This window comes from Temnothorax longispinosus, chromosome 9 (assembly GCF_030848805.1).
Source record: "Temnothorax longispinosus isolate EJ_2023e chromosome 9, Tlon_JGU_v1, whole genome shotgun sequence".
Taxonomy (NCBI): domain Eukaryota; kingdom Metazoa; phylum Arthropoda; class Insecta; order Hymenoptera; family Formicidae; genus Temnothorax; species Temnothorax longispinosus.
The window spans coordinates 18,372,551-18,397,984 of NC_092366.1; the positions used below are offsets into that span (position 1 = coordinate 18,372,551).

At 36.0% G+C, this 25,434-nt stretch overlaps 1 protein-coding gene, 1 long non-coding RNA gene and 2 other non-coding genes across 8 annotated transcripts in view; 1 reads left to right on the forward strand and 3 right to left on the reverse strand.

Moving 5' to 3' along the window:
* Positions 1 to 7: 7 nt before the first annotated feature.
* Positions 8 to 25,434, reverse strand: part of Nrx-1 (neurexin 1) — a 206,860-nt gene continuing 181,433 nt past the window's right edge. For 3 of the 4 annotated variants that reach the window (XM_071787881.1, XM_071787879.1, XM_071787882.1), the window contains 5 exons: positions 13,569 to 13,810; positions 13,360 to 13,483; positions 11,043 to 11,216; positions 9,497 to 9,656; positions 8 to 8,862 (listed from right to left, as the gene is read on the reverse strand). In XM_071787881.1, coding sequence (XP_071643982.1) covers positions 8,442 to 8,862; positions 9,497 to 9,656; positions 11,043 to 11,216; positions 13,360 to 13,483; positions 13,569 to 13,810 — 1,121 coding nt within the window. In that variant the 3' untranslated portion in view covers positions 8 to 8,441. The remainder of the gene's footprint in view (positions 8,863 to 9,496; positions 9,657 to 11,042; positions 11,217 to 13,359; positions 13,484 to 13,568; positions 13,811 to 25,434) is intronic. The other variant, XM_071787880.1, reaches the window with a different exon arrangement.
* LOC139818876 (uncharacterized) lies at positions 11,199 to 13,728 on the forward strand. 2 transcript variants are annotated; one of them, XR_011733545.1, is made up of 4 exons: positions 11,199 to 11,851; positions 12,722 to 12,818; positions 13,075 to 13,187; positions 13,587 to 13,728. It is a non-coding gene; the product is annotated as an uncharacterized lncRNA (long non-coding RNA). The 2 variants fall into 2 exon arrangements; XR_011733544.1 differs by lacking the exon at positions 11,199 to 11,851 and having other exon boundaries at positions 11,858 to 12,818.
* On the reverse strand, positions 12,650 to 12,755 carry LOC139819854 (U6atac minor spliceosomal RNA). Its single transcript, XR_011733831.1, has one exon. It is a non-coding gene; the product is annotated as a U6atac minor spliceosomal RNA (small nuclear RNA).
* On the reverse strand, positions 16,279 to 16,471 carry LOC139819857 (U2 spliceosomal RNA). The gene has a single exon (XR_011733833.1). It is a non-coding gene; the product is annotated as a U2 spliceosomal RNA (small nuclear RNA).

Consider the following 25,434-nt stretch of genomic DNA (forward strand, 5'->3'; position numbering starts at 1 on the left):
TTCCGTGTACAGTTTCAATACTTTATTCATATAATTTCGTAGTTACGGCATTATTCCTATTGTATTTACAACGTCCCCAATCTCAGGAGAATTTTGTAATGCGTCAGTGCGCGCGCACTACGGTACTCACTGTATGTGTATATGTGTGTGCGCGCGTGTGTATGTATGTGTGTGTATAGCGCGTGTATCTGGGTACCTCCTTCTTTTTGCAAGATTAACGTGAAAATGCATTCTCGAGACTGATGAAAGCGCTATTTCAATATTTAACCGATACAGCGAACTCAGCTCGTTTCTGCTTCTTCCCGTGTTGCGCGAAGAAACCGCGGATGTTTCGCAATAACAATGAAAGCATCGGATTAAACGCTGTCGCTCACCGATCGCTATAAGGTCGCGTAAATATAAGAATAGTGTGTGTCCGTTTCACTCAGCTCCGTTTGTCTTCGTAAACCATACACCGGGTGAAATAATAGCGATAATCGGTCTCTCTCGCGGGACGCAGTTTAGGATATACGCCGCTTAAAAACGCGAACGCCAACGGAACGTGACTTCTCTGACGTGTAAAAAATCTAACTGCGCCTATATCCCGTATATTTAACGTTTTATCTATACTTCACGTAACCTGGAACGTTCAACGGCCGATTCCGATACCGCCGCGGGACCGTGTTAGCGCACTGGGGCTTGTCCTCGCGAAGAAAAAACGAGATACGAAATGTCAATTGAGTCTACGGGGATGAAATTTACCGGGAAGATCGAAATGTCCCCTTATAAATAAATTGCGACGGACACCGGGAAAGTAGATATCGAAAACGGCGCACAATCCTTCGATTCTCGATGTCGCAGATATGCGAGGAAGGATCTTGCGTTTCAGCTATTCGCAAATGTTGATATACACGATATCACGAGCGTCATAATCGCGAACCCGTGCTATCCGAATCTGAACTCGGCAAAATTATATCAGTTTTTATCCTTGCCTGATCATGTCTTCACAGTAGTGGACATCGCATATATCTTTTTTTTCTCTCTTGTTTCTCGCAGTGACTCGTAGCCCCGATTTGCATAACACGATCCGCTCGACGGCGGATTTCTTTCATCGATACGGATCAGCCTCTTGCGTGTGTATACACGTTTCTATTATACATACATATGTCGTATGAAATTCGCAGTCAGCCGACAATAAAAATGTGTCCGCTTCTGTGGAACTTCGCAGGATTCATTTCTCTCGTGCTATAACATATCTCTCTCTTAGTTCGATCTCTCTCCGTTTTCATCTCTTCGTCTCGCCCCCACGAATGTAGTTTACTATCTAATTTATAGTGCATTCATATACGTACAACTGTACAATGTAAAATATAATTCCATCTAGCTATAGCAACTCTAGATACAGCTGTGAGTGAGCGTTTCTTTTTTCGTCTCTTATCGTTTTCCAGGTATTATCGGGTTGTGTGTCCGTTAAACAGCGGTGACATTTCGGGCAACTTTACCATATCGACGATAAATAAATATGCACTTCTAGTAGTAATCTCTAGGTTTAATTATCAAATGTTGCAACAATTTGTTCAGAATTATTGATGTCCAAAGTATTATTCTCATTGTTCATTAGCATCCTTCTTAAAACTATATATAGTTATCTTCAAAAGATCCGGATTATTTATGAAAAGACACAATTTTATTTTATTTTCAATACTAAAGGTAACTTTTATAGTATTTATGATATAATGAGAATAATTCTTTGAAATTTATAGTAGAAATTTTACATTTCGTTGCAACTTGTTGCAACATTTAATATACGAAGAGAGTTTTGAAATGCATATTCGTTTTATTAGATGAAGGCTATAGCAAAGTTAGGATTACAAAATTTGCGATTAATTTTCGTGCGATCTGATACCGCTGTTTTCTCTTCTTACGATTCGTGTAATCGTAAAAATTTCAACTCTTGTCATACTACGGATAATCGATAGCTTGTGGTGAAGCGTTCGCTAGAGCCGCCAATATTCGAACAATTTGCCGTTTGAATATTTTCGTAATTTCATAATAATAAACAACGCACATAATATATATAACATAAATAATATCGCTATCAATAATTGTATTGACAGCAAAATTTTATGTAAATAACAATATAATAATTATTATTATCATATTAATAACAGAGATATTTTGACTAAAACAATGTTAACTATATCTTATAATTATCATGACATTTTCATGTTTAATCACGCGATTTCTTCTCTTATTATTATAAAGGATTTCTCGATTGTTGTTAACACTGCTATAAATAATTATTTTCAACAAATAATCATATTATAACTTCCTATCTTTGGTTTTGGACGTGTTAGTTGTTATTACATCTCTCATTTAAATCGGGATAATTTTTCGTCTATTTCGTTTCTTAAAAAAGTTGAAAATATTTCTCTATTTAATATTTTGCGAAATATTCGTGAATGCTAAATATTTGGATAGAAGCTTCACTTTTGTTCACGTTTATCCGTGGAATCGCGCAAATGAGGAAAATAAATAGAAATTAATGTATTCAGTTACGAACGAATCCGACTGCTCCAGCGCTTATACGCGACACATTTTTAAATTCGACATAGTGTATAAGTTAATAGTTAGAGTAACACTGCTCACTAAATATATCTTTGTAGAAGTTAATTTAGTTTAGTATAAACGTTAGTCGTCAGTACATCGAAGGATATGCAGATAGAGAATCGGAGGGCAGTGATAACAATATGTCTAAAGTTTCTTGTTGCTAAAGAGCGCGTATCTTAAGAAACAAGAGAATGGAAAGAAGAAAGATTTTTCTTAATGACGGCATTTTCTCACGAAGATCATCATTAAGGAACAGCAATCATAGTTCAGTTTTCATTTCACACGAAATGTCGATCACTTAAAAATCAATCGATTATCAACGGAAAGCGCACATATGCGAGATTAAAGAAACTTTCTTTTCACACGAAATGTCGTTGTTAGCGATGTATCGTTAAAACTGCCCATACACGCAAGGTTCAGCCACATAAACATATGTACAAAATTCACACATCGATTTGCTTATCCATAAATGATTTTGAGAGGTGGGATGAGACGAGAGGGTGTGTGTGGGAGGAGGGGGTGAACGATTGCAAGTTTAGCGAAGACGAGATAGTTAAGATTTATTGTGTCTCGTTAAGCGTAATAAAAATGATCCGCACAAAATGCGGATTGCGATGATCGAAAACGGCACTTTTTGCCTCATAAGTGGATCTGAGCTTTTGTGCGATTAAAAAAGCTTATTTAAAGCGTCAGCTTGCAGGAATGTGTACGCGTTTCGCCGCTGAATCTATCGTAATCTCGTTGAAGATTGACTTACTCGCCAGATAGAGATAAGGGCCAACTTGAAAAAATTAATTATTATCTACCTCAAGTCTGATTAATAAAATTCTCAATGGATTGTAAATCTGTGAATTGAGCTAAAGCAGAACGACCGTCACTTGATAGAGAGTATATACTCGATAGAGGGACTTTTGGAAAAAATCCGCAATCAGTAAATATCTATCGCTGCTAATAGTCAATAATCGATTAATCCCGATTGATCGCGTTAATTGTTCTTCCCTGAGGATTGTTACTTCGAGATACGTGCGTATTATCGACTTGTTAATCATATCTGTTATTTCACCGTTCAGAGAGACGGCGAATAAGCTATATAGATACAGAGAAAGAGAGAAAGAGAGAGAGACAGAGAAAGAGATAAGAGAAGCTATCGATATTAGCAACCGATTTCAAGATCTCGTAGAACAGCGTGATCTAATCTAAAGAAGAACGATTCGCTCGTAGGAAGAGTGCATTACAGAACGAGGATCACGACTTACAAAATATTCGAGAGCACTTTATAACAATCGGACGTTTTTCTTTCGCCTTCGATTAATCGCCGAGGGACAGTCTCGACCAGTGATGGGCAAAGTACTATTTCCATCCTCAAATATTAGAGGTAGCTTCAATGACATGCCTATTCGATCTACAGTACTATTCTGTCAATACAAAATATTAGGGATATCCCGCAAGAGTAATGAGCTCTCCTATTCTTTTCTTATAAAATGAAGGAGTTTTCAATGAATTCTTACAATGATTAATACGTTGAAGACGTATATGTGTTACAGAGGTCGACAAACCTTTTTTTGTAAATTAAGAGGTAGAGACCTTCACATATAACCGAGAACCGTGTTCAGTTAAATTCGATTAATTCTGATGCAATATCTCTGTATGGTTAGATAATAATCGAACGATTATTTATACGCTTCTCGAGTAAGCGTGCAGAAAATTGTGAAAAATATTTAAAAGGTATATATTCGTTTCTTTTGGAAATATCTCTTGGTATTTTACTCATCCCTGGCGTGCGTTTGAATGACAATTTGCACACACTCTTCCGTTCCATTCGCTCATTGAAGATTTGTTCTTCTCGGTAGCATTTTTCTACGCTTTCCATAACTAAAACGGAAGAAGACAGGCGTAAAAAAAATTTAACCAAAAAGAACAAGATCTCCCATGTATGCGGAGAGTTGTCACGAGCGCTCGAGAGTCGGGCGGAGCAACATTACGGGAATCAAACGTGCTACCGCGCTTTAGATCAGCTTAAATGCTAAGCCCCGTTTATTTATTGCTTCTTTATCTGCGACAAGCGTCGCCTTGTTATTACTATTAACCATGTTAATTGTCAGCCATGTTAATAGTAACGATCGATTCTTTTACCTCGAAACAATTACCACACATTATGAGAAAGTAAAAATAAACGTGATTAATTTTTCCTGAAAGATTGCTATTGTTGCCAGTTCGATTTAGATAAAGTTGATTAGTTTTTCTTTTAAAGTTTCTTTCAAATAATTTAATGGCAATACTATTAATCGTGTAAAAATAAAGTTACTTAAAAATCGTAAATTAATAACATCGTTATTAATATTTCGTCTGTTGAATTGTAAATTATTTCACTGTTTTTTATGAACTAAACATTTTCGCTAATTGCGTTAAAGATCAATTATGTTAATAATAACAATAATTAGATTAATTACGTTTCAGTTTACATAAGAGCGCACGTTTCTTTTATAAATCGTTTAAAACATTAATCGTATAACTGATTAACTACATTAATATATGGAGGGATAATAAATTATCTTTCAATCCTTAACATATCTTGTTTGATTTTGGTTTTACAGAATAGGTTTTAAAAAATCTTTATTATCGCCAACTACGTCAACGATTAACCTTGTTAATAGTAATACTAAGTTAACAACATACAGCTATTACACAGGATGCACCAAAGTACCGCTAATATCCTCGTCTATAAATTCTCCTATCAATTTTCAAGAATCAATTCAACAAGAATCTTGGATTCTTTTTCAATGGAGATGACGTGATGTTATTGTAATGCTGATCGAAGGACTTTTATATCGTAGAGTTTATAGCCGAGAAGAAACGATGCGCGATACCTAGGTAGACCTATATAAAAAAAACGAGCGTATCGTGAATCTCAATTAGGAGGAGACGATGCAATTTGGTAGAAACGACTCGGTGCACTTGCGATGCGCCGTGCAATCATGCTCGACGTGATTATACGACTCGGTCAAACGTCACCTAACTCGTACTGGCAATACTGCATTCACACACCCTGTATTTATGTATAAGCATATTTGCGTATGCTATATATGAATCACCTATTCGTCAAGTTTGTCCTTCCTCTCGGATTACTTAAAAATACTTTCCATATGTATAAGAGTCACTTACGTACAATCTCGTGTGAAACACATTCGAGTGTGCAATATATAGATGAATGAGAAATATCGAGCATATTAATTAATACGCGACAACACATGAGCTACATCAAATGAGCTACATGAATTTACGGGGAAAATATAGCCTCTAAAGTAATTTATTTTAACATTTGTACATCAACGAGAAATCTATTACTTGTAGAATATATAACGGTATAGATTTATGAAACTTGCTATTTTAAATAAACTTCGTAATATCTATTTTTTGTAAAATTAATAAAAATCTTCCATGCAAAGAATCCCATTTTTTTCAAACAAAATTATTCCTTGAAAATATAATATCGCAAATTTATAATGGAGAAATATTATGGTTAAAACCAGTGTCTCTTGTTTACAAACATACACCACAATAGAGATAATAAATATATTTGTATGAGAATATTTGCAAATATTATCGATAAATTTATAAGTATGATATTCCTCATAAATGTATTTCACACTCGAATTCTTCGAGAACGAAACTCTTATTATATGCGTCATGTATTCTTCACTGAAAACAGATTTTAATAAAATCTATTTAATTCGTCAAACAATTTATACACGCATAACATAATCAATAAGTATGTGTGTGTCATATACATATATATATCTGCTCGCTTTCTATACAATAATGAATGTATGAATAGAATAGAATGCGATCATCATTCGATCATGACGCTTCCGTCCCTAACATTTCACTTCCAACATCTTATTCTCATAAACAGTACGTCGAGAATAGAACGCAATTTTAAATTTTACTATCGTAAAATATTACGTGTGTATAAATAATGTTTAAATACTTTATCAATGTATTAGCTAATTAACAAAATATATTTAGGGATATCACATTTTATAATTTACCTCGTAATTTATCAATATTTATGGATATAAATACACATATATTTAATTATACAAACAAATTTAATTAAATAACATATTTTTTAGATAAAATATAATCCTGCAAAAAATTAAAATATTCCTTCTTCTATGCAGCTCTTTATATTTTAAATCAATGAATCTGCACAAGTCATATCAACATTCTTTATATATTAAATTAAAAATTAAATAAATAAATATTTTATGTAAAATAATATAATTCCTCTTTCTACACATTATTAACTTTTCCGGGCATTTATAACATTCATAAAATCTTACAGTAATAAACAGTATGAAATATTTATGCACGATTCTTTTAGTTTCTTACTTAAAGTATTGTTTTTTATTTAAAAGATCGTACAAATCATTTTCGAACATCTTATTGTCTAACTTTTAATGGATAGATAATTTAACTCTATAAAATAGGGATAAATAGAGATTATTACATAAATTCAAAGTTAATATATTTCGACGTACTTGACGATCTAATGTCGCACTCACAGAGAGGATGTTGGAAGTAAAATCCGTTAAATAATAAAAATAGCCTACCTACATCATTGCAGGTTGCTTCCTAAGATTCGTCCGAATCAGTCACTGCTAATATCACCTTCAACGTTCCTTTCTTTTTAATTAATTCCTACGATTAATTCCACGATCTTTGCGTCCGTTTTTTCTCTTCGTTCCTCGTGGCGAAATCGTTCTAGATCGAGGCAGAAAAGCTGCCTCTTATTGAACACGAATGCTGATCTTCTGATTGCCGACTTGTCATTAATTATTAATTACGACAAAGAATCGAGCAGTGCTAACAAGCGTTATTCGGAAAATGTAGTTCGAAAAAATTTGCGACAAATGAAAGAAAAAAATCCTTTTGAAACGTTTGTGATCGATGCTCGATCCCTGCCTACATGCCTAAATTTTGTTCTGAGATTTCGCGTCGAGGAAACAAGAGGAACAGCGCTAGATCGTTAATCGGTACCTCGCGACTCGTTGGGTCTGTTTGCGAGAGCGTGTAGCTCGACCTTCCTAAGTGCGATCGATTTCGCTTTAATTCGCATTAGAATTAAAGAGAAGTTTCGTATATTTCCAAGATAGCATAGTTCCGATTTCGTTATGTTTTCCTCGAAGAGCAAATATTGTTCTTTCTTCTAGATGTATAACCTATCGATCCTGATCTTAAAGTTCTTAGAAAACGTACTTTATCGAGGATACCTGATCGCTGATCGTCTCTCGTACGTTTGGATCCTTTTCGCATAGAAGAGTACGAGAGGATTTTTATTGAATCGTAATTTTTTTTACACCGGTCCTCCTGTAAGCTATCACGAGGATTTTCTAAACGTGCTCTTCTTCACTCGTAACCGAGAGATCTTTCTCGCACGCGCAACTACGTAGTATTCACCGTTGATCGGATTTTACGAGGCATTTCCATGAAAATCGTTTACGTAATGATCAATTCGAGGAAGTTTCTCTCGGAGAATACTCAATCACTTTTCGCGTTATACCGGAATCGTCGAGCTTCAAGATAGATCCTTAGGGACTCTGGAATCTTGGGAGATCCTCGTCTAGACTTGATTAATATTTAAATAAAGGTCCTCCCCGAGAGTGCTCCGATTAGCGAGCACATTTTCTTTGCACACCCGCGAGACACGTGAAGAATCGTTTCGCATACTCTTCTGTGCCTCTCTCAATCCTCGGTCCTTTACAACGACGAAAGGTGACGTTCTTGGCCACGTCCTGTACACAAATCTCGAGCACAAGGCAACGTTCTGCCCAGTGTGGAGATACCCCCCTTTACACGTACCACTCTTTAATGTCTATCAGTTCTCGCTTCTTGTTGGTTTTGCTGCCGTTGGCGCCGTTCTTCAGGGCGCCGTTGAAGGGCTGGCCGGAGCTCGCGGCGCCCAGTAGGGCCGCGTTCGGATCCTGACAAAACGTCTTCGTCTCGTCGACCTTGTAGCTCGTCTCCGGCCGGTTCTTAAACTTGAGGATTATCAGGATGATCAGGATGATCGCTATCAGCGCGGCGGAGATTATGCCGATTATAAGCGCGGCATTTTCAGCCGCCTCGGACGTGATCCGCTTATTATTGTTGTTCTTGGGCGGAGTGGGTATCGGCGGGTACACCGGCGGCGGAGGCGGTGGCGGCGGTTCCGTCATTTCCGTCGTGGTCGTCTGCGTTGTCACAGTTGTCGATCGATGCGTCACGACGCTGCTGCAAAGCGTAAGCGACGACCATTTAATTTTAATTATCATTCGGAATTAACCACGTTTATGGATAAACCACAGTTTTAATTAATTCCGCGGTTTTCTATCGTCAATCACGGACGGTTGCTGCGTTGATGCGTGACATATGTTAGTAACATTTCTCGTTCAAACGCGCAGAAATCTGAATTTTTGCAGGCAAATTACTCGATTACGATGAATCAAATCGTGACTAAAATACGGATTGAAAACTGCTAACGTTAAATTTTACAACTCTGAATTTTTAAACTTGAGATGTGTATCAATTCACATGTATTTTTAAGAGAGGCAAATTGATCCTGTTAATTGAGTTTTACCTCGTTAACGATGCCTGCAATTTTGAGACTTTTCCAATATTCAACGTAAAAGAGAAGCTTTTAAAGGATTCTATGAATACGTATTAATTGATTAGGGAATAATTTAGACTACACGTTCCACGTGATGAGATTCTGGTGGAAAATGGACATTATGGCGATTCCGCGAATGCGAAAAACGTGTAGATTCCCCCGGTAACGACTAATCGATGTGCATGAGCAATTGCAAATGATTATCCGGTTATCCGTCGCTCAATTGCGAACGTTAACGTCGGTGACAGACGCACGCACCTGCTATGGCTGGTCTCGAGGTCTGTGGTCGACACATTGTATTGGACGGAGACGGTGACGACGTCGCGGCTCAATGTTGTCGACGACCCCGACGTCGTCTGGGTGCTGATGTGACTCGTTGAGTACTCGCGGGGCGTCGTGTACGTCACCGAGCTGATATCTGCGACAGAAAGCAAGAGGGTAGGAAAAAAAATAGTGCGTCAGAGGGCTGCTTTCGCCTCGTTCTATCGCGCGGAGGGGATGGTACAGGAGGAAGGCGGAAGAGGTGGAGGAGGTAGGGAGGAGAGGGCATGGAAGCGAAAGGGACGGGATGTGAAACGTGCGGAGGCGGCAATATTTACGCGTGCGTAGGCCGGCAAATATTCACGCGTGCGTAAGCAGGAAACGTTACGAGCCGAGCGGTCCCGAAGGCGTCAGGAACGTATCGTATCATACATATGCATTCGAGCAAAACGTTCTTAAAGTAACACGCTAATTTATCTACTCATCTATCAATTTTTTCAGGAACAAAAATAGTACTTTACATGCGGATCATGTTTCGCGTTTAGCACATAGTCTCGTATTTCAAATACTAGATACCGCGTACCGCGACATTTCTCTTAAAATGAAGCTCATAAGTGACATTTCAAGGCAGTAATAATTAGGTTTCTCTAATTCTGATATCTATACATAACACGGATTTATTGTCCGGTGTAAAAAAATTTCATAATCTTTTCTGACATTTGACGATAAGTCATTTTAATAAGTTACCACTTGTACCATATGTTTGTATTATCTACTGCCTTGCAACGAAGGAACTCTTTATAACTGCGTTACTTTAAATATCAAACTCATAAGGATGTCTTAGAGTTTAAACACGCCAGGCTTTGTGCTTCGGTATCGATTTTTAAACAATACACGCACTCTATTTTAGTAACGTTCTATTTCACAATCACGTATTAAAATTATAAATTCGGGTAGACATACGTGCAAAAAGACGCGATAAAGAATTCTCTATGAATGCTGTGTATTAAACAAAATGTTTTGGATTTCAAAGATGTTTTCACGTGATTTTACGTTCGGATCGAATTAAGGACAGAGTATCCGGTTTGACGTCGTGACTCGACGGGGCGAATGTTATTACTGAAAGGAATGTCGCCCCCGGCAACAGAGTGGTGTTATTTTCACGGTAGGCGATGGTTGCGCGCGTCACAAAAAGTCGTTACGAACACGAAGAAGACTCCTACGTCGTATTTCCGTAAGGAGGGGTTCTTTGTATTTAAAGCCGATAACTGGGAGATAGGTCGATGCTTGTCTACGTGTAATTTTATGATGAATTTTCTATAATATATAGGTTACATATATTAATTTATATACAATATAATATTAATTTTTTTAAAGGCATGAATTTAAAGCGGTTTAGAAATAAATTCTTCATAATTGTGCGAAGTCTCGTCTTCGAAATGTAAGAAGGAGGATTTATGAAACATTGATTTTTTTTGCGACTGTTTGCCGAAAGAAAGATACTTAGAATTATTAGGCAGAACGATGTTGATGAAATACGGACCGGTAGCTGAGGTGACAAAAATTTCTTCCGTTGTTCTGGGATCACCGGAGCCCTCTTCGCAGTCTTCCTCGTCGTCGCAGGATGGACGCTCTTGAATATTTTCCTTGTGTAGCTTCGGCCTCAATGTCGTTGGCGATCGTGTGGGCGCCACGTATACTGGCGTAATGATGTCATCTGGAAATAGAAACGACGCAATTATTAAGATGAACGTATACGATCATAGTGTAGGGACAAACGAAATGTGTAACACGACACAGAGTAATTACATACACAACAAAATTTCGTATTCTGCACCGTATCCCTGCTTTTAAAATAATTGCAAATATACCTCTCATCTGATACTGTCAAAATTTTTATTTATTTCATACATATCAGATAATAATAAAAAATAATAGTTATTAGCTATCGCTTGCACCGTTTAATTACGAACCGTCTAAAAATAAAGAATAATGATGTTATAAAAAATAAGTCGTGTAAAGTAATGATTCAAAGTATAAATTCCTTTTGAGGAATTCTCCAATTATCCCGGATAATTGGATCGCGCGGAAATTTCGCGATGCGTATCTCGCTGCGTTGCGAAGCGACCGGATGTAACGTTCGACCATCATCCATGGTTATCGTGTCTCATTAACGTGACGATGTTAATTTAGTTTTTAGTTAGTCGGAGAGGAATTTGAAGCGGGGCCTCAGTCCGTTGCAAGAGGTTTGTTGGAAAAATAGAAGAGAAAACAGAGTCAGGTTTTATTTCTCCGGCCGGCGAATATGTAAATGAATCGAAGATACAACCGGGCGAGCATGAAGACGAAAAGGTGGGCCATGCCATGCGATACGTGCGATGCGTGTTGAGTATGTGATGCGTGAGTGTATAACGGGGACGCCTTTTCTCATGTGTGATGTAATGCGGAAGAAGGAATCGATATCAATGACAACTTAAGAGGAGTTTTGCAAACAGAATCTAATTAATCAAAATAAGTAAATTTATCTCTTATTTTAATTTAAAATAATTCTTTTAGATGTACATTTTATAGGAACAAAAGATTACACCTTTGGTTTTTTTTAAATATAATTTTCACTTTTGAATATAGAGAATTAAAGTAGTTTGAAAGCAAGTTTTTCGGTTGATTAATACGATTTATTTAGTGAGAGACTAGACTTGGTTTATTTAATGGCAAATTATACGCGTACAACTACTTATTAATAGTTTAATTTGTATTAATGTATTTTTTGTTCGTATCAATATGACAAATTCTTCATTATTATCTCCTCTTCTTTGTTATATATGATTGAAAACGAAATTGCAAAATATTTTAAATATTAATTATTCCCGAGTATCTTTAGTACGTACAGAAGAAACGAAAAATCTGAAACTTTTAAACTTTTAAACTTTTAAACTTTTAAACTTTTAAACTTTTAAACTGTTAAACTTTTAAACAATTTTCAGTCGTAACCACATATTTTATTGTTGTAACAAACAACGTCCAACAGTTCATTCAATTTATCAATAGAAAAAAATATGATTACTTTGTCTATAAAGAAATAAAATTAAAATATCCTACTTCATAATCGAACAAATTTCACTGTTGATATTATTAATAAGCAAAAGAAAAAAAAAATGTGTGGTAAGTGCCGTCAACTGACGACAGTGCCTACCAGTACATGTGTAATCCATCCTTGTCTAGGGGAGTGCTAAACTTCTCTCCTTTCATACAACACAACGGAGATCGATACTCGGTCTCTTATATATGTAGCGACTGGTTCACGAGCGCTATCGAGAAAGTAAGTTTTTTGAAAATAAATCTTGATCTAATAATCCTATTGCAAAACCGTAAATGAAAATTTTGTTTCAAATATCATTATGTACTCCACTATATAAATTTTATCTAGGTACATGTGAATTCAGTATATATATTTATATATTATAGAATTTTAATAAGTATATTTTAATAAATATATTTTATTAAGTGTATTTTAATAATGATGTTATGACAAGTTTTTAAAATAAAAATCATATTATTCTTATTTTTATTTTTAGAATTCAACCTTTACTTCATGCTAGACCTATTTCTATGGATAAACATCAAAACGATCAATAATGTTTACACGAAGATACAATATTAAACTCGTGAAAAAAATAAAGCTGAAGTAGTACGTACTTTTGAGAATTTTTAATTACAATTATTAGATGCACACTGAAAATTGTTTTTCAATTGAATACCACGTGTAATGATAAAAACATGCGGTATATTTCGAAAAGACGATACCCTCGCGGGGAAAACGTGCAGAATAGATTACTTACGCCTTCGGAAATATTACTTACACTTACCGGAACCTGACTCGTAGATCGGAGTGCACTCCTCGTCCTCGTCGTCTCCGGCGCAGCCACTTCCGGCGCCGGAGAATATGAGGTCGTCCATGACGCCGGGAAAACCGGACGCGGGCGTCTACAAATTAGATTGATTAACGGCCATTGAAATTACTATAAATTGAAATTACTGAAATTACCTGGATTAGCTCAAAAGGGCATACCTGTTGCATTCTTTGTAGCGGCGGGGCACGATCTAAAAGACTTCCGGCCGGCAGAAGCTGCACGTCCCCTCTGGCTGTAACTTTGCCATCTTTACCCGCCGCCAACTCTAAAATCCTGGCACCATTAACAACCAGTCCGGCTATCACGCCTAGAAATGGACGTTCCACTCTGCCTTTGCTGCGATTCCATCGGCCGCCTACTTGAATAGTGGACTGGCTGTTGAACACTGTCAGTTGATGACCTGTTGAGAAGTACATAAGCCCCTGAATTTATTTTCGTCTGACCTCTTCATGTTATCGATAGACTTAACTAATCGCTAACTTTATATATTGATATATAAATAACAGTATAAGAATTCTTTGACGATAACTAACAATTTAATTAAAATGTATAAAATTGCCAGTTATCGTCAAAGAATTCTTATACTGTTATTTATCTACTGGCAAAGAAAATTTTCCTCATTGATATATAAACCTTTCTGGAATAGGTATATATATGTATATGTTGCAAGTATATATACGTATATGTTGCAAGGATTTCATATAATTTATTTTTTTTTTTTTGCAAAATTCTTACAGAATCCACAGAAATACCGAGATATTATGGAATGAATAAAAATGACACAATCTTACTAGTGATTTTGCAAAAAATCCTACGATCTGCCAGGGAAATTGTGTTAAAATTTTTTGTAATTTATACTTATAAATATATTGTAAATTACTTTCATAAATATAATTACATACATTTATGTTTATATTAATAATTTTTATTTATTCCATAATATACGTGTATATTAGAATTTATTTTTCAATAATATTTTAACCTTATAATTTATGATACTAAAAATCGTTTTAAGCTTCTTTAAATATAAGTATAAATTATAATATATTTTTGGCGAAAAGATGATTTTTCCGGCTATATAAAAATTCTTCTTTACTTTAAACTTCAAACCTTTATAACTTTTTTTTCTATTTATTGTTTTAAAATGAGGCTTATACAGTTCGGTTAAGCCGGCTTTGACATTTCGATTTAAAGAAAAAAAATAAAGAATTTGGCTTCCTCATAGAGGGAAGCTTTATAAACAAAATAAAATGTTGATTAAGCAATGTGCAAGTTTCTACTTGCACACTTAAAAGCTATGAGAAAAATAAAGAATTTGGCTTCCTCATAGAGGAAAGCTTTGTAAACAAAATAAAATGTTGATTAAGCAATGTGCAATTTTTACTTGCACACTTTTTTATTATCCTAAAATAAATATAAGTTAATGAATTCTCTCTCTCTCTCTCTCTCTCTCTCTCTCTCTCTCTCTTTCTCTCTCTTTCTTTGCGAGTCTGAGTAGTTTATGAATTTTGTGATTGAATGATTACTGCGATTATACACTATCGGCAAGTTGAACAAGCATACATACTAGGGTGTGTCATTTTGGAGCACCTTTTTTTTTCATTTCACGAATAGCATATATATTTGCAGGAAGGTAAAATAAGATACCTGTTAAAGTTTGAGTCCTTAATATTAATATTAACAGGTCGCTCATCGCGATTTTTTATTTTTCATTTAGTAAGATAGAACAAATTTTATAACTATCTAACGAACAGTAATACAGCATTGCTCCACATAGATTTTTGTAGTAAATTTATCGCTCTACAAAAAAGATCTCTTATCATTTTTTCATAAATTCAACCGTTCAAAAGATATTCAAAGTTAAAGTTTGATAAATTTTATAAAACTTGTTTTTGCTTCTTATGAATTTTGTATCATATCGACTATCAAAAATTATGAAATAATCAATACATATTTTTGTAGAAAATTTAACAATCTACAAAAAAGGTACAATATTTATTGATTGACAATTATGAATGTTTAATTATATAAGAGACCCCGGGTCTCAAATTCATAAGAAGCAAAAACAAGTTTTATAAAATTTATCAAACTTTAACTTTGAATATCTTTTGAACGGTTGAATTTATGAAAAAATGATAAGAGATCTTTTTTGTAGAGCGATAAATTTACTACAAAAATCTATGTGGAGCAATGCTGTATTACTGTTCGTTAGATAGTTATAAAATTTGTTCTATCTTACTAAATGAAAAATAAAAAATCGCGATGAGCGACCTGTTAATATTAATATTAAGGACTCAAACTTTAACAGGTATCTTATTTTACCTTCCTGCAAATATATATGCTATTCGTGAAATGAAAAAAAAAGGTGCTCCAAAATGACACACCCTAGTATGTATGCTTGTTCAACTTGCCGATAGTGTATAATCGCAGTAATCATTCAATCACAAAATTCATAAACTTGTTATATTTTTTCATAATAATATATAACAAAATCTATTGTATTCTTAGGTCTCTTCTACCCCTATTTCATATATAATTATTTAAAATTTGATTGATCAGTTCTCGTGTTACACACATTTGAAATTTCGGAGAATTTGTACATATATAGAAGCTTTATAAAACTGGATCTAATCAATCAAATTTTAAATAATTATATATGAAATAGGGGTAGAAAAGACTGAAGAATATAATAGAATTAGAACAATACGAATGTTTGCCTGAGATATGAGCAGAAGATGCGCTCGAGTCACCCTATGGATGTTGACGACGTAAACAAGTTTCTCGCTTGGTTTAGAGTAACTTTACGAGTCGTAGGTATAAAAGCATATTAATATATATATAAATAAACAAGTTTTTATGCTTTATTCGTATTATTAGGCCGGTCCCGGCGGTACTGCAATACCGGGTCGACCCGTGGAGTGGTCGGAGCAAGCTCCGAGACCTCTCCTAGGTTCAAAAATCAGTTTAATATTCTGAGTCCTCTATGAGGACTGTATCAGATATTAAGCTGATAAGAACAGATACTACACTTTGATCTTAGCTCAGAGAGCCGAGAAGCGATAGCAATGCTTGGATTTTGCAGCCTTTATATACACTTCCATGTAGAAACTTAAACGCGAGAAAAGCACGCAGCGTAGCGGCGAACGCCGCAACTACCAAGAGCGGTCAATACCGTCTGTCTCCCTTCCATCGTCTCCAATCCCCTCTACATTCCAACAGAAACACGTGGCGACTGTGGCGTAGCATTCTTTAAACATATATTTAAGATATATTTATATTCTGGGGTCCAAAAGGTCCAAAAAACCAATTTTTTTGCAAATAACCGATGTTTAAAAAAATTCTATCTCTGCTCCATTTGGTCGTACAGACTTGAATAAAAAACGAAATTGTGCAGAATTTTATAAGCTACAATTTTTATATCTACATAAATTTCCGCAAAGTTGATATTTTCCGAGATATTTGCGAAAAACTGGTTTTTTTGGACCTTTTGGACTCTCCTGCCCGCAACGTAACGTCTACACATGGGGAATTTTAATATGTTAAATAGTAAAACAAGCTTGTTTATAAAGTTTCAGCCCAGTCCGTATTATTTCCTCCAAATCGACAAATTTCGAGTCATTTTACTGGGCTATAACAACATCAAGAACTCTTATATACTAAAATTCAGCAAGATATATTCAGAAAAATTTGTACAACAAAAGGATAAGTCAGTCACCAGCGTGGCATAAAAATGCAGCTGATACATCCGACGTGTAATCAGTTTTGTGTGATGAGAAGCGGGACCACATGTACGAACAGTAACATGAAAAGTGTCATGTGCATACGACACGCGAATTAACTGCTCGGACTTGTTCTCCCCCTCCCCCTTTCCTTTCTTCCTTTCTCACTCTCTCTATCATATCGAGATAAGGATGTCATTGACGCCGCATTCCGATCTGAAGAAGTCCAATAAACTGTATCACTTTACTAGGGGAGCATGAAGACGACGGGTGTGGTTCCGCTGACACCCGGGAATGGAATAGAGGTGCGGAGCCAAATCTTTAGAAGTCAGAGACCCAGTGAGATAAGTGACCTACAGCAAAATTAGCGACCTCGATATAAAATAAGTCGGTACCGGCTATTAGCACAATTTCTTTTATTCCTCGGTGAGATCAATATCTTGTAAGGTTTTAGAGAATAACGAAATACATTTTTGGCAAAGAACGTTATAAATTAAAACTGCTTATGTAAAAAATAAAATCATAATTTTTTAACAAAAAAAAAATGTTGAAGCGTTCTGGCATTATTATAAACTTCAGTTTGTCGTATTTAAATTTCGAAAATAAAACGGTGGGTTTTCAGTATAATTATAGCTCTTTCGCGACATAATCTAAATTGATAAGTAAACTGACAGGGAAGTATGATGCGCGGGAAGTTGCCGAATCCGAAAGTGAGTTGGGCCACTTGGGTCGTTATGCTTAGACAAGTGGCACATTCGGCTAAAGTGGAATCAGGAGACGAGAATGCTCGATATTCGCATATTTATACTCTCACATTTATACTACGAGGAAATTCGTCATTTTTATAGACGCATGTCTCAAATGTTTTCAATTTATTCGTTTCCAAACGATTTCAGAAAATCATTAATTTGTACTATAATGTTACATTATTAATTAATGTATAAAATTTTATTAACTATGGCTTATTTACGTGCAAAATTTTATACATAATACAATTAATTACGGCTTCTATCATTATTAATATTAATGAATGTTTCAATAAAAAAACTTCCATTGTTCCTTGGGAGTACGTACAAAATAACAAATCTGATAAGAAATAAAATAAACGTGTGTTAAAAAACTTTTATCGATGGACATTATATTTAATATGGGAGTGAGGAGGGGGGTCAAAGTTGGAATTAATTCCCGCGGAAATTGATGGGCCCGAATTTAAGACGGAGTCTCACGGACGCGCTTTGGGAACCGTCGGTTTTACGGTGAGAACGGCGAAGCGCTGGGTATGGGAAACATCGATGATTCCCAGGCGGTGGTAGCAGGCATTTCGTATACGAACGTGAACAGCGAATGTAAACGCGCCGCGCACGTGCACGTACATTTCATTCGTACACCGGCCGGTCTTGTCGCTTGTCCGGCTGCGGCGCGAGACAAATGTGCACGCTCGGGAACCTCAGGCACGATTCGGATCGTGGGACGTGTTTGCGTCTTCATTTTCAATCGACAATGCAATTCGATCGCATTCGATTCCGTAATTACCGGAGGGGGCACTTAAGAAGCGGCAAATATTTGAGGATAAGGATCGGAAATGCAGATCGCGCAGCTTGCGCAAATCAACCTGCGTCTCGTCAGGCTGGTGGGTAAAGGTCTCGGCGGCATTAATCAGACGGAAGATTCCACTCGATCGTCTTCGACCGGTAGCGCGTTATCACTGCATCAGAATTAATTACTGCCGACTGCCGAGCCATTAATCTTCACATCTTCATTCACGTGCCAGCTGACGATGATTAATGAGCTTAAGAAAACGAGTTTCATATATTTGCGTGTTAAGCCAGCTTGGTGTTAATTCGCAGTTAATTACAGATTTTAGAATTTTCCAAGATTATTGCAGTTTTGAAGTATGTATTTATTCGATAATTCTTTCGCGCGGAAGACACGCAGTCGAGAAAAAGTTTTATGATAAATTAGATAACAAAAGTGTTTATAATCTTCGCGCCTGCTAATGTACAATTTACAAACACGTTCCATTTAAATGTATTTTACAATCAGCTAAATTTCAATTTAAAATTTATTGCGAGAATAAAAAAAACGAGTGCATCTTTTGTTATCTCTTTATTTTGAACTTTTCTTTATAGAAAATAAGAATCGCGAATCTTCGGGTTTCTCTTGTGTAAAACCTTTCTTGCTATTTTGGTGTCTCCGTCTCCAACCAACAAGAGCAATACGCGAAGAGGCGCCCGCGCCGCGGGAATCGGCGCGCTCGACCGGTCGCTGAATCCTGTCTGGTAGGTTTAGAACGACCTTCAGATTCCAAGGCTGTTCCTAGCGTACGAGCGCAGCTTAGGTCGACTACCATCTCGCTATGCTTGCCTGGTTCTTCTAAGCATGTAACTTAGAACGACTAACCTGTCTGATGAAGCGCGGATATTACCGCTGAATCTATTGTTGTTGGTAACGTGTTATAGTATAAGGACGTCGAGGAAGATACAATTTTTTAACAAAGATTTATAAAATGCGTTATATTTTCATGCATTGTAAACTATCGAAATCAAAATCTTATGAAACTATTGATATCGTGTCTATGAGAAGAAATATAATGGTTCAGACTGTATCGAATTTTAAAGAAAAGTATCCGCGAAATAATGCATACAGTATGTTTCTTTAAATTTCATCGATTTTTAATAGTAATCGTAACGGCACTTTTAGTAAGTAATATTAACATAAATTATTCGTGATAAATTGACAAATTGGACGATTTACATCAATTAATTAGTCGCCTTATTTTATTAAATTAGTAATTTTCAAACCAATATTACTCAAAAGTGTGAACTAAAATAAATGTTTGTTAAAGATTTACTCTAATCGTTTTAAATCATCGAGGGAAAAGAGAGAAAAGGCAATTTGTTTCGGAAAAGGAGGGGAAAGAAGGGAAAAGGGAGGAGACAACTCGTTTAATGCACCTCTTGTTATGTCCCCGATCGTTTCTGGTCATATATCTTTTAGGTCGTTTCATGCTGCAACGTAGGTGTGGCCAGAGCAAGATAAACTCAGTGTGTTGGATCTAACAGATCCTCTAACAAATCCTCCCTACCCCTCGGAAAAAGGATGATCCTAGAGGTGACGGGATTCCGAAATCGTGAGAAAAAAAGTCTCGTAGCGTGGTTTTGGCATCGCGTTCTTCGGCTTTCTCATGGCGCGCACGAGCGTTTCTCATCGCTTACCGATACAAAAAATAATGAGATTTCGGAGGCACAACGGCGAGACTCGAGCGTGAGAAGATGCTGAACTTGGGGCTGAAATCGTCGCTCCGTGCACCAGGCACGTATCAAAGTACAGGAGCGACTCCTATCACGTGTCCTTTAGAAGGCTCTTTTACCTTCTAGCCGCGAAGGTCGCGTGCAGGGTGATTTGTTATTGGCGACGACGACCCTACATGAGAAAGTAACGTGAAAAATGTTGAAGTCTATCCACGCGTGAGAGATTTCCTCTATTCTCGAAAAAATCTCTACTCTAGAAGTAGTAATTTCCTCCTTATTTCTTCAAGCACGAATAATGCCTAATTATCCTGCAATATACATTATTTCATAATGGCAATTATTAAAGCATAAGTAAAAGAAATTCGATATTTCATTCAACGAAACGGCAGAAATTAATTAAAGCTGCCAAACGAGCTGTTTGTAAAGTGTTAAGATTTAATAAAGTATGTGTTTAGTTTTCTAGGCAAGATATTGTATTTAATTAAATTTGCATATTCTGGCTATTGGAATAGATTTATCAATTTATATATAATACGATATTATTGAAGTACAATATTAAAATAAAGGAAATAATTTTTAAACATTCAAAAATCTTTCAAAAATAAAATAATTTATTTTACATTTTCAATTTGTTCTTTCATCAATCTCATGCATTACAGATATGATCTGATTCATGAATAACATATTTTTTTATAAATAACTGGCGGAGTTAAATACTGAAGAAGAAACTTGACTGTTATGCTCTTATAAAGCAAGCTATGCTTCTTTAACTAAAATAAATAAGAGTTTTAATTTTATATATATATCCTCTCTATATTATATAACTTTTTGAATCATTTACAGATTCCAAAATTTTGTCCCGAATCTTGTTACTACTTATAGATCATTTAAAATAAAGTTCGAGAGAACGTATTTGCACTCTCGGCACATCGCGACCGCTGAAAAGACGCAGTGTCACGCGTACGCTTCCGGTTGAAGTTTTCTCACGAATTCCAGACGCGGGCTCATTCCCACAGGCTGATCGTAGCAACGTGAGACAGAATGTCCCTGAGGCCAGCCAAGCGATCTGGTTCGGTAGTAGGCTTGCAGACGAGCGAAAGAGTTTCGCGGATGGTTCAGCTTGCACACCGTGCTCTTATTTATCAGCTTGCGAATCGAAGCCGCGTGCGGACTTCAAGGCTCGAAACTCAAATGTCCAATTCCCACGTGTAACAAATCCACACGTGTCTTCTTATCTTCGCGCGCAACGAAATAAGAGTAATCCCGTCGCTTTCCGCGAACGGAAATCGTCATTCGGTATACGGTATACGATACAATCAACTTCGCCGAGCCGTACAATTAGAAGTCCAAAAGGAATGGATCATGATAAGGGTCAAGCTTTACGAGGGGGGCATTCAATTCGAGGTCGACGATCCTCGACACGGGGGGTTAAACGGCTTAAAATGACCAGCGCTCGACGGAGAGACCGAGAAAGAAGGACGACACGGTGGGAGGAGGATAAAGCGGTGTCTTGGGACAAGAGGCTGGCTTCTTAAGCCAATTAAATTGTTCCCACGGGATCGCACCGTGGGAGAGTCTCTCCAGGAACGCAAGAACGCGAGACTTAGGACTGCCAGGACTTCATCAACTCTTAGGAAGTTTCTCTCTCACCCCTCTCACCATATTTGAATACTTATTTACCGGTCCCGAATTATTATTTTTTATTTCATTACTAATTAATGACACGTTTTCTCCAAATTATTAGTAGATAATAAATCAATATAACACATCTTACGACACAACTTGGTTTATGAGTACAGAATTTAGACACATTTTCTATCCGTAAAATATAAAAAAAAATATTTTAAAAAAAGTTGGAATCATGTGTTTTACGCGTATGCTGTTTTTAAGTTTATAACTAAAGTTTATCGTTTCCCTTCCTTCCATAAAAGCGAGATTAGTTCAAGAATTTACCATTATATTTTTGTACTGTTTAAATTTTAAATCTATATGTTAAACAAATAATAATTTCTATATTAAAAATATACCTACATACTTTTCAAAAAAAAAACAAATATTTTTCATATTTCTTATAATCTTGCACGATTTCGATGCATTCAACTAATTATTTCGAAGAAAATAGGAGAATCGCGTTGTGCGATTTTAAGGCAAAATAATAGACATGCTCGTTGCACTTCGCATTGTCCCATTTTCGGCGGCGCTTAAAAAAGAATATATCGTATCGTGCGACTCGATCGACCGAGGAAATCGTTTACTATTCTCGCCGCGACCCTCTCCGCTCCTTCCTCTCCTTCGCTCGTGCCTTTTTTATGCGGCCGTACCGAGGCACACGTAGATGAAGGGAAGGAGTCCGCGTGAGAACTTGGAGAGGGCTCGTGGGAAAACCACGAAGGCGCGTGGCGCTTCTGATACCAGGGCATCATGAGAGCCCAACAAGCACTACGGGTACCCTCGATGTCTTTTGCATCACTCATCCCCCTACGACCCTTTTACTACTCCCCCTCGTGTAATCATTCAGGTGGGATTGAATGGACGAACGCGCGATGTAAAATTCGCATTTAAAAATCGGGTGAAATCGCGATTTCTTGATCAAGTTGATATTTCATTCGATTGCATGTAAGCATATACATGTGGTATTTAATTATATATATTAACTTTTACGACTGTGATATTTATACACGTATTTCTGTGTACTGACTCTCACGATGTGTACTTATCGTAATAAATTTATTGTATTTATTGTACGATTTTCTGACATAAGGAAATATGATTTTACAACTCTATAAGTTTTGACAACAAGATCTAATATTAATAATATTTAGTATACAACTATGGAGAAGATTAATTAAAGAAGCATTGGCTGCAGAATTAGGAAAAAAATTATAAGCCCGAGGCGGTTGATCCCCTTTTGGAATAGGGCAACATGAATCAATGCATTCTTCGTGGCCTTTTTGAGGGCTTAGGTCTGTGCGGGCCCTAAGATCGTAAGAAGAAGACGCTTGCCTGAATGACCCTATTCATTGGAATGACATATGTCAACAATGGTGTCAGGCTAACAGAAGATATCTAGAAGTAATTTTCCAAGTGCCAGTGACAATTTAAATTAATGTAGATGCAGTTTGTTCGTCTAATAAAAATATCAATATCAACAATATTAGTATTGGTTTATATTTAAAAACAGTAATTTTATACTAATCTTACGTGGAATATATTTTAATGTATATTTGACATTTCACTGAAACACGTGATTTTAGTATTAAATTTTTAATACTTAATCATAATAAAGAAGTGTATGGAATTGAAGGAAACGTTCTCCAATATTTTTCAACGGATATCTCGTATATTCCAGTGAGCAGGGCACTAGAAATGACAGAAAGTTAAAAAATCTCCCGCGGGATGGGCGAGAACTCTTAATGATAATATCCAATTTGTGGTCAGCTAATATATTGCTCCGAAGAAAGATCGCGTAACGGCCACCGACTCATTATACCGCCGTAATTCATTGAGAGGCGTGAAAACCATTGTAAAGATAAATTAGTACAAGATTTTCTATTAGGCTAGCAGAAACGTCGAAGTGGTTCTTGACGAAATTCTATCTTGACCAGGCCCTAAATGCTTAAAGAAAAAGATCACGAATTGCTATGCTTGAGACGCGTTCGCAGGCAGGATTTACATTTCTCTCTCGTAGTGTATCTCATTCACTTGCATGCCGCAAAGTATTAATGATACATATATATCGAGCCATACATATATATTATATATTATATATATATTTTTTCGTATATATTTTGTTTTCTCGCCTTTATCTTTTATTTCTTCGCATAGTTTTCTTGAACTACGTGCGCAACTACTTTCGGCTCGTATAAAACTGTATGTAAAATTCGCACTGTTTGCTGCTATTATATTCGCAAGTAAAAAGAAGCGATTAAATATATTAAATCCTATTCATAATCCTTATCTGCCAATATCAAATTTAATTGCTTCCGGTGAAGATCTAATCAGTAGAAAATTCGAATTAAATTCCTATATAATTTTGATTTGTAATCCTGCAATCACACGATATTCATCTTATTCGAGGATACATCTTATGTAACGCTGTGTTATATCGAAAAAGTGCGCTAACGGAAATTTTATAGCCTCTTCCTACCAGGTATGCATGTCATCGAGAAAGCAACGTCACCTAAAATCCATCCACGCACGCGGCAGTAGGCGTATCACAGATACGAAATGCCGCATTGATTACGTCTTGTTCGGTTGCATCTGATATTAAAACGCATTGATAATGACATCGTTAATGACATGTTAAGGGCTGAATCGAGGTGTGAAGAACGTTGTAAACACGAATTAATCGAACACCCAATACCAGGAGGTCAGGAAACGTTAAGAACGTCATACTAAGAGAGAAGAGAGAGAAAGAGAGAAAGAGAGAGAGACACGATTCACACACACACACACATATTATAGAAAAAGTGAATTTTTGTCGGTATCCCTCGGTTAGGATTCTGACCATAGCCGGTACCGAACATTCTCATTTAACGTAACGCAAGACAGCTCTTAGAGTCCCTTCGACGACATTACATAGAGATTAGAATTTAAAATGTGTTACAAGTAGAATATTTTGCAACGTGGAAATTTAAAATGGAAAACTAGAATAAAACATTTGGTTTTCTTTTATTTTAAACATTACTTATATATATATATGTATATATATTATAATTTAAAACGCTAAAAGAAGAAACTATATGTAGAAAGAGATAGGAAAACATTATCTTCATCAATAGAATTATCTTTGATTGAATTAAATGATTCACGAACGATATAGCAGCACGCATTCCGATTAAGATAAATGCAATTAAGATAAATTCTGAATGACAGTGACTCATGAACATGTGACTGCTTAATTGTAATTCACGACTGACTATTTATTATTTCTTGATGTTATTTCTTGAGTTTTTGTGATGATTTATGACTCACATCTCAAGTTTCTTTTTAATAACGATTAATTAAATATCGATTTAATCTCTCATTATTGATATATAATACGGCCCGTTAGA